At 35.7% G+C, this 12,093-nt stretch overlaps 1 protein-coding gene across 8 annotated transcripts in view; it reads left to right on the top strand.

Annotated features, from left to right (window-relative positions):
* KCNIP4 (potassium voltage-gated channel interacting protein 4) overlaps positions 1-11,387 on the top strand; it is a gene marked incomplete at both ends in the record, with an annotated part of 400,855 nt that extends 389,468 nt beyond the window's left edge. For all 8 annotated transcript variants that reach the window (XM_084266836.1, XM_084266831.1, XM_084266832.1 and 5 more), the window contains 5 exons: positions 41-111; positions 5,482-5,589; positions 6,683-6,787; positions 7,113-7,175; positions 11,340-11,387. In XM_084266836.1, the coding sequence (XP_084122962.1) occupies positions 41-111; positions 5,482-5,589; positions 6,683-6,787; positions 7,113-7,175; positions 11,340-11,387 (395 nt within the window). The remainder of the gene's footprint in view (positions 1-40; positions 112-5,481; positions 5,590-6,682; positions 6,788-7,112; positions 7,176-11,339) is intronic.
* Between the last annotated feature and the right edge of the window lie 706 nt (positions 11,388-12,093).

Below are 12,093 nucleotides of genomic sequence, written 5' to 3'. Positions count from 1 at the left end.
TGTGCTTACTATGAATTATTTTTCCTGTTTTAAATTGCAGATTCCACAACGTATGCACATTTTCTGTTTAATGCGTTTGACACTGATCACAATGGATCTGTAAGTTTTGAGGTGAGTAACATTGTACTTCTTTCTCTGCAATTGACTGTTTTCCCATTCTTGTAATTACGTCAAGTTGGGTGGCTTTTATAATATGGCTCACATTGTGAAAAGTTTAGCTTATGTGACTCAAATTTCAAGTTATTCTGATGTATTAACAAAAGTTGTTATTATTATTTTACAACTATGTATCCAGATTTGCTACTTTGTATTACTTTTATAAATCTGTTCCTTTAAAAAGTTACCCAATTTATATGCAAGTTAGGTAAAATAATCCTTATCTTCCTCCCTGCCTCTGCAAGGTGAGAAAGGCTCTGAACTATAACTAATATTATGGGGCTGACTCAGCCAAAATAGGATTGTTCACACACTCTGTTAGTTTCCAGAAGGCTCTACAAAAAAAGACTTTTAATTCTTCATCCATTTAACTGCCCAATCTGCTTTCATAATTCTATTTTGCCCTCTTAAGGCCAGTATCTTCACCTGCAAAGCCTGACATCATCAACATGTTAAAAAGGGCACTTCACTGCAGTAGTTTATATGAAAACAGGGTGTACAAAATACTGCATAGGAGACATTATTTTAAGCTTTAGGGGTTTTTTAAAAAATAAGCTCTGTTCATTTGCAAAAGGATATTTTTGCTTTATTTTTGTTTATAATGGACAAGTTATATCCTTACAACTTGAGATTGGATTGTAATAAATAATGCCCACTTTAAATTTGTTTCATTGCCCTGTACATGTTTTTATGATTTATTTGACTGAACGATGTTGTGGGGTCTGACATTTATTTTTTTTTTAAAGCATTTCCATTCCTTTATTATTGATGTAATATGGAAGGAGAAGCCTGGACAGGCAGGTGCACTGTGATCAGAAATCTATATCTCGACTGGGACTATAACCAGATCATTTTATGGCGAATTATGTGCATTTATTTTAAAAAGCATGAACCCCATCTACCTTTTTCCAGACAGCTGAAATCAATAGGATCTATATAAAACTAGGAGCAGAAATGGAAGTTTTATTCACTACTTATGTACATAGTCTAATTCTACAAGGAATCCTTCTGGTCAAATCAGCAACAGTAGAGGCAAGGAGCAAAAAAAAATTTAGCATCAATATTTGAGAAGTATTTCATTTGTTAGCATTAAGAATAATGAGACAAAAGAAGCTTTTGTTTCTTCCCTGGGTGATTTGTTGACATTTGTATCTCACACAGAAAGCTTTAAGAAATGTAGTAGATATGAAACCCTTTTTAAAGGATTTGAATATCCTTAAAGTGCAGCTCTGTGTACAAAACAGGCTGTGGGATGAAATAAATCAGGAAAGTATAAAAGTACTGTGTTTTTCATTGCCTGAACAAACATTTCCAGCTTATTTTTGCTCAGTATCCACTCAGAGCAATCAAGACTTGGATATTATTTACACTGATTGTGAATCCACCATAAGTCTACTGCTGTCAAAAGACGCTTACTTCTGTGTCCTTGTACCACATAGGATCATACTTATAAACTGTATGATAGACATTCTAAAAGCATCCTCCTTAAGTTAAAAATGTTTGTTGATTTTTTTCTCCTCTAATCACGTGAAAGTAGCTGCATGATGTAAAAATGTGAAAAATACAACCATGGCATTTTTTTCCTGCTCCTTTTTATCCCAGGTGCTACTGTGCCATGTTCTTTCTATACCAATCTGTACTCTAGGTTTCTAATTTCCATTAGGGAAAAAGCAAACAAACAAACAAAAAACCAAAGCCAATACAGTAAAAGAGGGGGTGATTTAAAATCTTGGAGAATAAATAATCATTCCCATTTACATTTTGTATGAAAGTGATGGAAGTGTAGGAGTAAATAACTGTAATATAATGACCTATCATGAAAAACACTCTTCAGCTCTCCTCTATGTTAAAAGGATATGGAAATCTGAACTGGTACTGAAAGAATGTAGGTAAGAATTATATTTTTTGTATTGCACTCTCCTTTTTTTAATAAAGCACTGGAAGCTGTAATTGTGGGAAAGAAGGCAAAGGTAATTTGTTCTAGATTTCTGCTCTTTTCTCCTCAAAGTTTCAACTATCATCAGTGAAGTGATAGACAACGAAATGTTTAGCACACCTTAAGCACACACCTTCATTGGATGAGATTGGTTGGTGAGACAGCTATGTTCTTAGAGTTTTATCCTCCCTAAACCTGTGTGCTCTTTGATAAGTGTCAGGCTCTCCAACTGAAGCGTTTTATGTAGCTTAAAGAGGAACTCATGAAACTAGCTGCTTGAACCCATGTTCCCATGGATGCATAAATTTTGAGACTTACTTATTTCATTAGTTATGCCAACTAGTTTTGCTTTAAGATGAGGGACAGAGTTCCAGAAAATTTAGTGACCCAGCTATTGAAGGGCTCTTTTGACATATTAGTGAACTGAAGTTCTTTTTTCCATCAGACATATGTGAAAGCAAGGTTTCTATTTGCTGCATGAATATTGTAACTGAATCAAAATGAAGATCTGGGCCTCCAGGATATTTATACAGTCAGGAAAACTGAGGTGAATTAACTTCAGACATATAGTCAAAGGTAAAGCACCCATGTGCAAATCAGAATCCTTAGTTTGTTTTGGATGAAGATTAAGACTATTCTAAATATGATATTGGTGAGAGGGAAATAACTCAGTAACCCCAGTGCCTTCAAGTACAAACTTTTGCCCAAATGCAATAGAGATTTATAATGACTTCTGTAATTTTTAATATAAACCCTTGTGTTTGTGTAATACTGGAGTAGCAGTTTAATGAATGTATCCAAGTGGGATCCTCTGTGTTCAACACAAAATCCCTTGTTCATGTCATGTAGAAAATGAGCTAATTTTTCTCAGGCCAGTGGTGATCTCATAAGCATTTTACAAGCAGCTGGTGTAAAGTAGCTATGAAGAAATACATTTCTTAACAACTGCTTGGTGACTTCTGTTCTACCTGTACCAGGGCTCCATCACTACTGTGACTAACATTCACCACTTGATTCCTTTCCAAGATCCAAAGGGCCAAATCCAAAAAAGGATTTAGGTGCCTGCCTACTTCTGGCCTTGAACAAGACATAAAGGAACACATGATCAGGTGGAATAATTTCAAGCTTTCCTATGGATTTGAGAGAGCATGCTATTAAGCTTGTTAATTAATTTATTAATGAACTAGTACTCCCCAAAGATTTACTGAGGGATAAAGCAATCAGGAAAACATCAACAGCCTTGCTAAGAGCTAATTAATCACTGCTGGAAAAGAACAACAGCCAAACATAAATATGAGTTAATCCCAGATTGCAACTGGAGGCTCTATAAAGCTGTAGTACAGAAATGCAGTGTGGGCAGGCTGTGACACCAAGCACACAGAGGCTCTAATGCAGATGCAGTGGTGCTCCTCCCTTTTGCAATCCTTCAGTGAGACATCCCCCTTTCTTGCAGAATCAAAGGCAGGTGCAGGAAAGTTTGGCATTTGATGGAATAATGAGAGTCACAGAATGCCTTAGGTTGGAAGGAGCCTTTAAAGGTCATCTAGTCCAACCCCTCTGCAGTAAGCAGAAACATCTTCACTAGATCAGGTTGCTCAGAACCCCATAAAGCCTGGCCTTGAATATCTCCAGGACTGGCACACAGCAGGAAGCTAGCAAGTTAGAAATAAGAACCCGTGGAGAGGAGTAAAGATGGGTACCACAGCACAGACAAAAAATATATATAGCTTTGATAGAATTAATGCAAAAATGTTGCTAGTGTATAATTAAAAATAAATAAAAGAGTTGTAAATTATACTACTCTAAGCAGAGTTATTGGAGACCTTTGCAAAGGACTTCAGGAAAAGCTACATCAAGAATTTAAAACAGTGCAGAAAAGATGTGAAGAAATTATACTGAATTAAAAAAGGTTAATTGCTAATGCTGTAATGTGATCAAATCTGTTCTGAATTTCTTGAACATTTTAATACTTAATCATACATTGTTAAAGAGCTGTTTGGAGATTTAACCCCATGACCCTCAGTTAGTCATTGAGGTGTAGACAAGACAAGTTGAGCAAAACTCATGCAAGATTCATGTATCCATTTAGCCCAAAGGGCACATATACCAATAAGACAAATAATTATGACAGACAGAAAACCCAGAGTGTACCACTTGATTTTTAAAAAGAACAAAACTGTCAAAAGAGCTGTCTGTGCCTACTAGACCATCTGAGGCCATGATACCTGTGTATGCTTCACTGTATCAGGTATGCTTATTTGACTGCGTGGTATATCAGGCCTTTGTAATTTATGTCTAGCCTCAGTGAAGTCTTTTCTATTGTTCCTGTTTTAAGGAAATGCATAAACTTTCCCAGTGCTGATAAAGATTTTTTTCAGTTTTTATTGTCTCTACTTTAATGCTGCTCTAAGACTTCCTGTATGTTTTTGCCAATGATGTAGAAATGCACATTTAAATATGAACACTCGTCCCATTACGGAGACAATTTCAAGCTTCACAAGCTTATCAAATAGAAAAAAAATTGAGAACATGGTTAGGAAAAAAAAGCATTGTTTAAAAAAAATTAACATGCTAAGAAATACAGAAGACAGATGATGACACATCTGATTCGGTATTTTCTCTAATCTGGAAGATGTTCGGTGAGGTTTGTGCTGTCAAAAGAGTACTAACTATGAATCAAAAATCTATAATCAAATGCTGCATGTAAACAATCTCAAAAGCCTTGTAATTTATTTCTGTGGAATAGCTCTGCAGCAGTAGAGCACTGGTGGGTCACTAAAGCTTTAAGGTGTTACATGGAAACACAATATAAATATTCTTCCCTATCATATTTACAATAAAAGGTTTAAGCATTGAGGTGTACTGTAGCATACATGAAGTTTCAAATGTCGACTGCAGCAGATTAGTCTAAGAGATCTGGGAACCACATACTCCACTTCCAACGAGAATTTAATGTTCCTTAGTAGATAGTTCTCCCAAAATTGGTCTCCTGTGCTTAGAGATTAATCCAGTGCTTAGATTAATCTAACTCCCACTTAACTTTTTTCTGGCCCATTAAACCACAGGGGTTGCTTTTCCCTGGTATTAAGTTCAACAGGAACTGCTTATGTGAGGCATTTGGGGAGATAAATCCACTAATAGGACGTGATGGGTTATTCTATCGAAACTTTTTCAGTTTACTTATTGAGTGTAGCAAACAGTGCTTAGATTGTTGTTTTTTTTTTTTAAATAATTAACAACCTTTAACACTTACTATCAAGCAAAACCAAGTAAGAGTGACACGTATTTCCAGACTTCTGTGCTTCTCACAAAAGCATTATTCTGGATTTCTGAGTGTTTGTGAGAAACTGCTCAATTCCAAACTGACCAAGAGCTTTTTTTCTCTTTAGGATTTTGTTATGGGTCTCTCAATTTTGCTCCGAGGGACAGTACAGGAGAAACTGAACTGGGCTTTCAATTTGTATGATATAAATAAGGATGGATATATAACTAAAGAGGTAAGGTCCACTTTTTATGCTAATAACCGAAAGTAGAGGTTGTATGTGTAAATCCTGCTTTCATGGAAGAATGGCTCCATTGTCAAATTAGAGTAGTTAACAAATACACATATTATGAAACTAGATACGCTAAAGTAAAGTGATTTTCTCATTTTAAAGTCATATATAGAAGTTGAAAGGGGAAAATCACAGAAATTGTAAAAATTCTTTAGGTTTCAATTTAAGCCTATGTATGTGCACATAAAGTCACTAACATGAAGTACTTTGGTAGGATATTTGGAGAAGAAAGAAAGAATTATGTGGGCAATAATTATTATTTATTTTATTAATCTATTACTAAAAAATTTTACTTGAAACAAAAGGGCCCTCACATCTTTTATTCTGCAAGGACTCAAACACAAAATAAATTACAGTGGGACCAATGAGTACTTTCATAAATATATATAGTTTTTCAAAACTGGGAGTTTTAGGTAAAAAAAATTAAAAATATATATATTACATTAATAATTTTATACTGTTAGAAAAACTCTTCATGATTTTTATAAAAGGGTGATCCATAGAATAATTTCTCAGCATAATGGCAAAGACTTGTTTTTATAGGTATTCTTATAGTTTTCACAAGCCACTCAATTAACAAAATTCAAAGCTTTTGCTGTCAAAGGAGGACCCTGTATATGTGCAGTGTGTGCATGAGCACTTCTGTGTTCTCTAGGGAAAACTCCGTTCTAAGAAGCTGATGTGCTGTGGCCATTCATTTGCTGTATACTGAAATTCTTTCCCTGTTTGCTTTTTTTTACACCACCTCAGGAGCTTCTTTTCACAGTCAATGAACTTATACATATTCTAAACAGTTTAAAATCAAAATCATACATCTGCATCTGTTTAATAAGTGTACCTGTGAAAGCCAAACTAACATGCTAGAATTTGTAGGAACACAGTAGTTCTTTCTTGAAGCTGTTCAGTCATAAAATAACAGGCACAATCTCAACATTTCATTAAAAACCATAAATCTTTAAAATCATTTTCTGTGTTCTGAGTAAAAGCAGTGTCTACAAGACACCTTACATTACACAGGCATTTTTTTCCTCTTCAGGAAATGCTTGATATCATGAAAGCAATATATGATATGATGGGAAAATGCACCTATCCTGTTCTCAAGGAGGATGCACCTAGACAACACGTGGAGACATTTTTCCAGGTGGGTTGGGTAGCACAGGAGCCAAAAAGACTGTTCTGTTACCAGGTATGGAAAGATTTTGATTGTTGCAAAGTTTTGCATATCCGACCAATTTTGCAATCCTTTTCCTTTTCTGTGGTTCTATCCCAAGTTTCTTAGATCTTCACACTACACCTTGCTTCTTCAACAATAAACTACTGCAGCTTATTCTAGCAGTGCCTTACTAGTTCTGTATGGCATTTTGGCCTGGTCTAGGCTGACATATAACTGAAATGAACAATAGAAAGCATTTGTCTTACACAGGATTTCGGGAGAATAAACAAACATCCTTATTCTTTCTGAACAGAAAATGGACAAAAACAAAGATGGAGTAGTTACCATAGATGAATTCATTGAGAGCTGCCAGAAAGTAAGTACCCAGTGATAAGTACTCCACCTCTATCTGTTGGATAACACTGTTGTAGTTCTACACAGATTTCTAGGGTGACAGTGACGGTAATCCTAATATCAGAGACAGTATTGTCCCAAGGCTGTGTGTGTATGTACATGTTATACTAAAGCACTAAGCAATGTAATTAAATTTATGACCTGAATCTGTAGAAAAGAAGTTATATACAAGCTGTTGTTGCTTGTTGGACAACTGTGTCTGCATCCCTTCTCTCTTCAATAGTGTTTTGTATGTACTTGAAAGCAAAATCTTTCTTCATATGCAGTTAAATACTTTTTTCTATCTTCTGCCCATGCTAGGAAACATATTCCTCTTACAATTGGCATCTATTTACAACAGCAATAATAATATTGCTTAAAAATGTATCATCTATCCCAGTGTTTCTCAAACAGTGAGTCACGACCTGCTGGAGACCTTAAAAAAAGGAAAGTGCCAGGAGCTTCCCAAGTGTTGGATGGCAGAAGTTAACAGCAGGCAAGTTTTCTCAAGGCAAGGGAGTGAGAGCTGATTGTGATTAGCAGGTGCAACTGTTTATGCTATGCAGGTGGCTGTTCCTTTTCTGCAACTGCTGAGAGCAGCTCGTGGCCTCTAGAGCCAGGAATGAGAATAAACTTCTGCAGCTGGAATTACAGCCTGTTTTCACTCCTCTGCCCTTCAGAAACCAGCTTGCTTCCAGACCAGAAGATGAAAGGAGGAAAGATAAGTTCTGTTTTCAGAAATTTAAGGAACTACTGTTGACTCATTTAAAAAGTTGAGATGTGATGTCTATTTTATAGGCTTAATTGCATTAAGCAAATTGATGTGGCAAATAAACACAATGCTATTTGTTACAGTGAGAAGTACAAGGAATTGTAGTAGTGTTTTAGTGGTACCTTGTCCAGGCTGACTCTAGTTAATATGAATCTGATGCAGATCAGTAATATAGCCTCTGTGTGTTGCTTCTTATCTCCTATACTAAGAAGGGAGTAGTAGACCACAGACAGGAGAGAACAAGACTAGCAAGATAACCCTAGTTGGCGAGTGGTAGATGTTTAACCATTGGGAATTGGGAATGCTGAACAGGAAATAGCAAAGATGCTCCTGAATTTGTCTGCTTTTATATGCATCTTTAGTTGTGCCTTGGAGTTGCTCTTATGAGCACAGCTGCTTGTAAGTAAGTCTCTGATTTTAATCCACTGATTTTGGGGGATGAAAGACAGACAACAGCTCTTCTGTGTTTTATCTGTTGGCAGCACTTTATTGCATTGACTGTGGTTCTTGCTTGTCATAGAATCATAGAACCATAGAATGGTTTTGGTTGGAAAGGACCTCTAAGGCAGGGACACCCTTCACTAGACCAGGTTGCCCAAAGCCCCATCCAACCTTGCCCTGAACGCTACCAGGGATGGGGCTTCCACAACATCTTCAGGCTACCTGTTCTAGTGCCTCACCACCCTCATAGTAAAGAGTTTCTTCCTAAAGTATAATAAATCTACCCTCTTTAAGCTTGAAGCCATTACCCCTTTTCCTGTCAGTATCATTCAATACAAACGAAAGGTGTTTGCTCTGCTAAAGCTGAGTGATCACCAGAAACAGAGATGAGATTCTTTTCCCAGCTGAGGTCTGCAGAGTTCTGGAAGTTTAATGACAAATTAATCTCGATATGACAGCAATTATGGTGATGGGCTGAGTGATTAATTTACAAAGAAAATTAGTGCCATCAGTAAGGAATTGCCTGCTCCCCTTTTTCAATCGGAGAGATAGGTCTTGGGAAGCAGTATTGGGGTCAAGTCAAGGGCTAGGCACTGCCTGTTCCTCACCTGGTTGGTGTATCCTTTAACTGTGTGGTGCTGGTGGGAGGGACATGTTCTGATTCATATCTACAGCAGCACCATGAAGACTGGTGGCAAAGGACTAAGGTACGTTTAGTACATAGGTGAATGACAGGGCAAATGACTTAAAGGCCCTTCAGTCATTTAAGGCCCTTTAAGTAATGATAAAAAGGCTTCTGGGATAGATATTTTCTGCAGGAGTAGCCCTGTTCCATATGAAATGCTGATGGTCTGGGCTAGCCTGAAAACAACAAAGACGCCATCTCAAACTTCAAAGTTGGCTTGAAGTTAGGTCAGATCTGGCAAAGCTCATTCATCCTTGTTTTGTGCTTAATATGGATTGTGCTTCATATGCACTAACACCTCCTAATGTCTTGAGTTAGGAAATGTTAAATCTATTTACAAAAATTGGACTGAAAATAGCAGTAAATGAGAAAGATACACTTGCCCAAGAATTCTAATGCAGGCATCAGGGGTTTTTTGCTTTTTTTTGAAGATGAAAAAAAGCTACTGAATGTCACCATGTTCCAAACATTCTGAGAAGTCTCTATTTTCTTGTGAAGACTCACTCCATTTGACTGACTAAAAAGAGGCACTGGAAGTCTTCTGTATAGAAACAGAAAACTTAAAAATAGGGAGCTGATTTTAGAAAACTGCTAGTTTCTTTAGTGATGATATATATATACTATAAAATTGCTAGGAAGTGTCAAAACACTTTCTAAATTAAGAACGTGTTGTGAGCTTTGCGCTTTTGCTGAGCTTAGTTGCCAATGTATATGTAAAACCCATAATTAAATGAGGAATGATTCCAGTTAAACCAAACTTTAACCTTACATTACTCAGCGATCTTCAATAGTATACTGATGTTGCAAAACACTGCATTGGGAAAAAGCTAGTTTATTTGAATTTCCAGTAATTTAATATAATGAACTTTCTATACAAACTTTTAAAGCAGCAAACTACTTCTTTTTCAATTTTTTTTTTTTTAAATTATGTATCACTGCTTTTGTAAGTTGGATTATCAGCACAAAATACTGCACAGATCACTTCTTACACCAATATCAGTTGTGATGATATACAGAATCAAAGATGAAAAGCCCCACTGTACATGTTTTGTAACATAAATTAAGAAAATTACTCCCATTTGTCACTTTGTAGAAAGTAAATTACCCACCAGACTGAACAGTAAATAATTTAACTGGAAATTGATACTGAACATATGCTACTGGAGCATTAATGTACAGAAGGCCTATATGCCTATCAATGGCAGAGAATACTGTGAGAGAATCTTTCTAAGAAGTGGGGGGCTTATGCACTGCTTTGATTAAACTTCATAAAATATTCTACCAAATTCAGTCTTTTTATTCACTAGATTTAAAGATGGCAGGATTACCTCTCAATAAAGTACCGAAGGGTGTGATTTCAGATTGAAAAGGAGGATTCATATAGCAGGGACCAGCAAATGCTAAATGAGCATGTTAATATATTCTTGAATTATATATATATTGTATTGGGCAACCATCTGATGATCCAGAAATACTATGAAATGTGGGCTACCACAAGTAAATTCTTTCTTGTATACACTGAAAAGTAAATGTTACAAAAAAGATATTTTTTTTCCTGACTGCTGTGCTAAGAGCTATTTACTGATAAAAACTGGAGTGACGTGCCAGTATGCATTAGGCACAATGTGGAAATTGAAGGGTTTGTTACCTACTTAATGCAAAGCAATCAGAAAGCAGAAGTACCACGGGAAAGCAATCAACATTTTTCAGAGTAAACACAGAGAAAATGTGAGCAGAGGAGTCAGTGTTGCAGTGGTATTTGTGGCACTGACTGACTAAGGTTCATGCAAAGCTGCACACTTAAATCTATTTTATTTTACAGTCATCCCTGGCTATGTGATAGGATGCCTCAGAATTGCAAAATACTGTGTATGATACACAGGACTTGCAATTTCACGTATGGATTCACACTTAAGATACAACAATTATTCCTTGAGTATGTATCGTCTGTATGTGTTTCTTTATGCTAGATATAAACTTATAACCTCTCAACTATTGCAGGCTCAATTTTCTTAACATGCTATTGTATTCTGGAAAGAACAGTTTTAGTTTATTTAATATATTAAAAATTCTGTTTAAGCATAGATGCACTGATGTACTTTTTCTACTAACAGTTTCTCCAAACAAGCTCAAAAATTATGTTGCCATCAAGTAAAATACAGTTAGTTCTACCCAATTTCACTATGGATATTTGCCAACTACATTTGAAATGCTGTATGATTCTGTGGTTTTTGTTGTCTTTTTTACAGGATGAGAATATAATGCGATCCATGCAGCTCTTTGAAAATGTGATTTAATGAAGACATTAGGTCTACAACTAATGGACAAATATGAGCTATTCTGCAACATTATTAAAAGATGGATTTCCCACTTTATCATAAATAAAATTACTCAGCTTTACACTGAGACATATATTATGCAAATTTTTTTTTTATTCTTAACTTTTCCCAAAAAAACCCTTTATAAAATATACAACTTAGCACAACAGTGGCTACTTATTTAACAAGATTGTACGGAAAGTCACGTTTTTACTCCAAACAAAATAATAACTGATATTATGCAGCTTTATTATCATTACACCGCCCCAGATAAAATTAGATACTGTCACAAGATTAAATACTCTTAGTTTTACTACTCATTTGTACTGGTTTAAGCTCTAGGTGTTTGAGTGTTAAATCTTAGCTTCTAATTTATACAGAGGCATTACCATGTATTTTCTTTTCACATTTGTATGGTGTGGTCCTCATTTTTTGAATAAAACTTTGAATTAAAGTGCTACATTCAACATGCAATGCACACTGTGCTGCAATTGCACTCCACCTGTGACTTGCTCTTCAAAAAACCCCAAACCAACCTAAACATAACTAGATAAGTTGATAGGAAGAACTGTTATATAACAAAAAAAAGAAATTGCTTATAGGTAGATTTACTCCCTAATAAATACAAATAAGCTTCTCTCGGTCACACTTATCTAGTAAATCGGCATTTAATTTATCATGACAT

The sequence above is a fragment of the Gallinula chloropus genome (genome assembly GCF_964237585.1).
Source record: "Gallinula chloropus genome assembly, chromosome: 7".
In the NCBI taxonomy this organism is placed as follows: domain Eukaryota; kingdom Metazoa; phylum Chordata; class Aves; order Gruiformes; family Rallidae; genus Gallinula; species Gallinula chloropus.
This window is presented reverse-complemented; position numbering and strand designations above follow the sequence as displayed.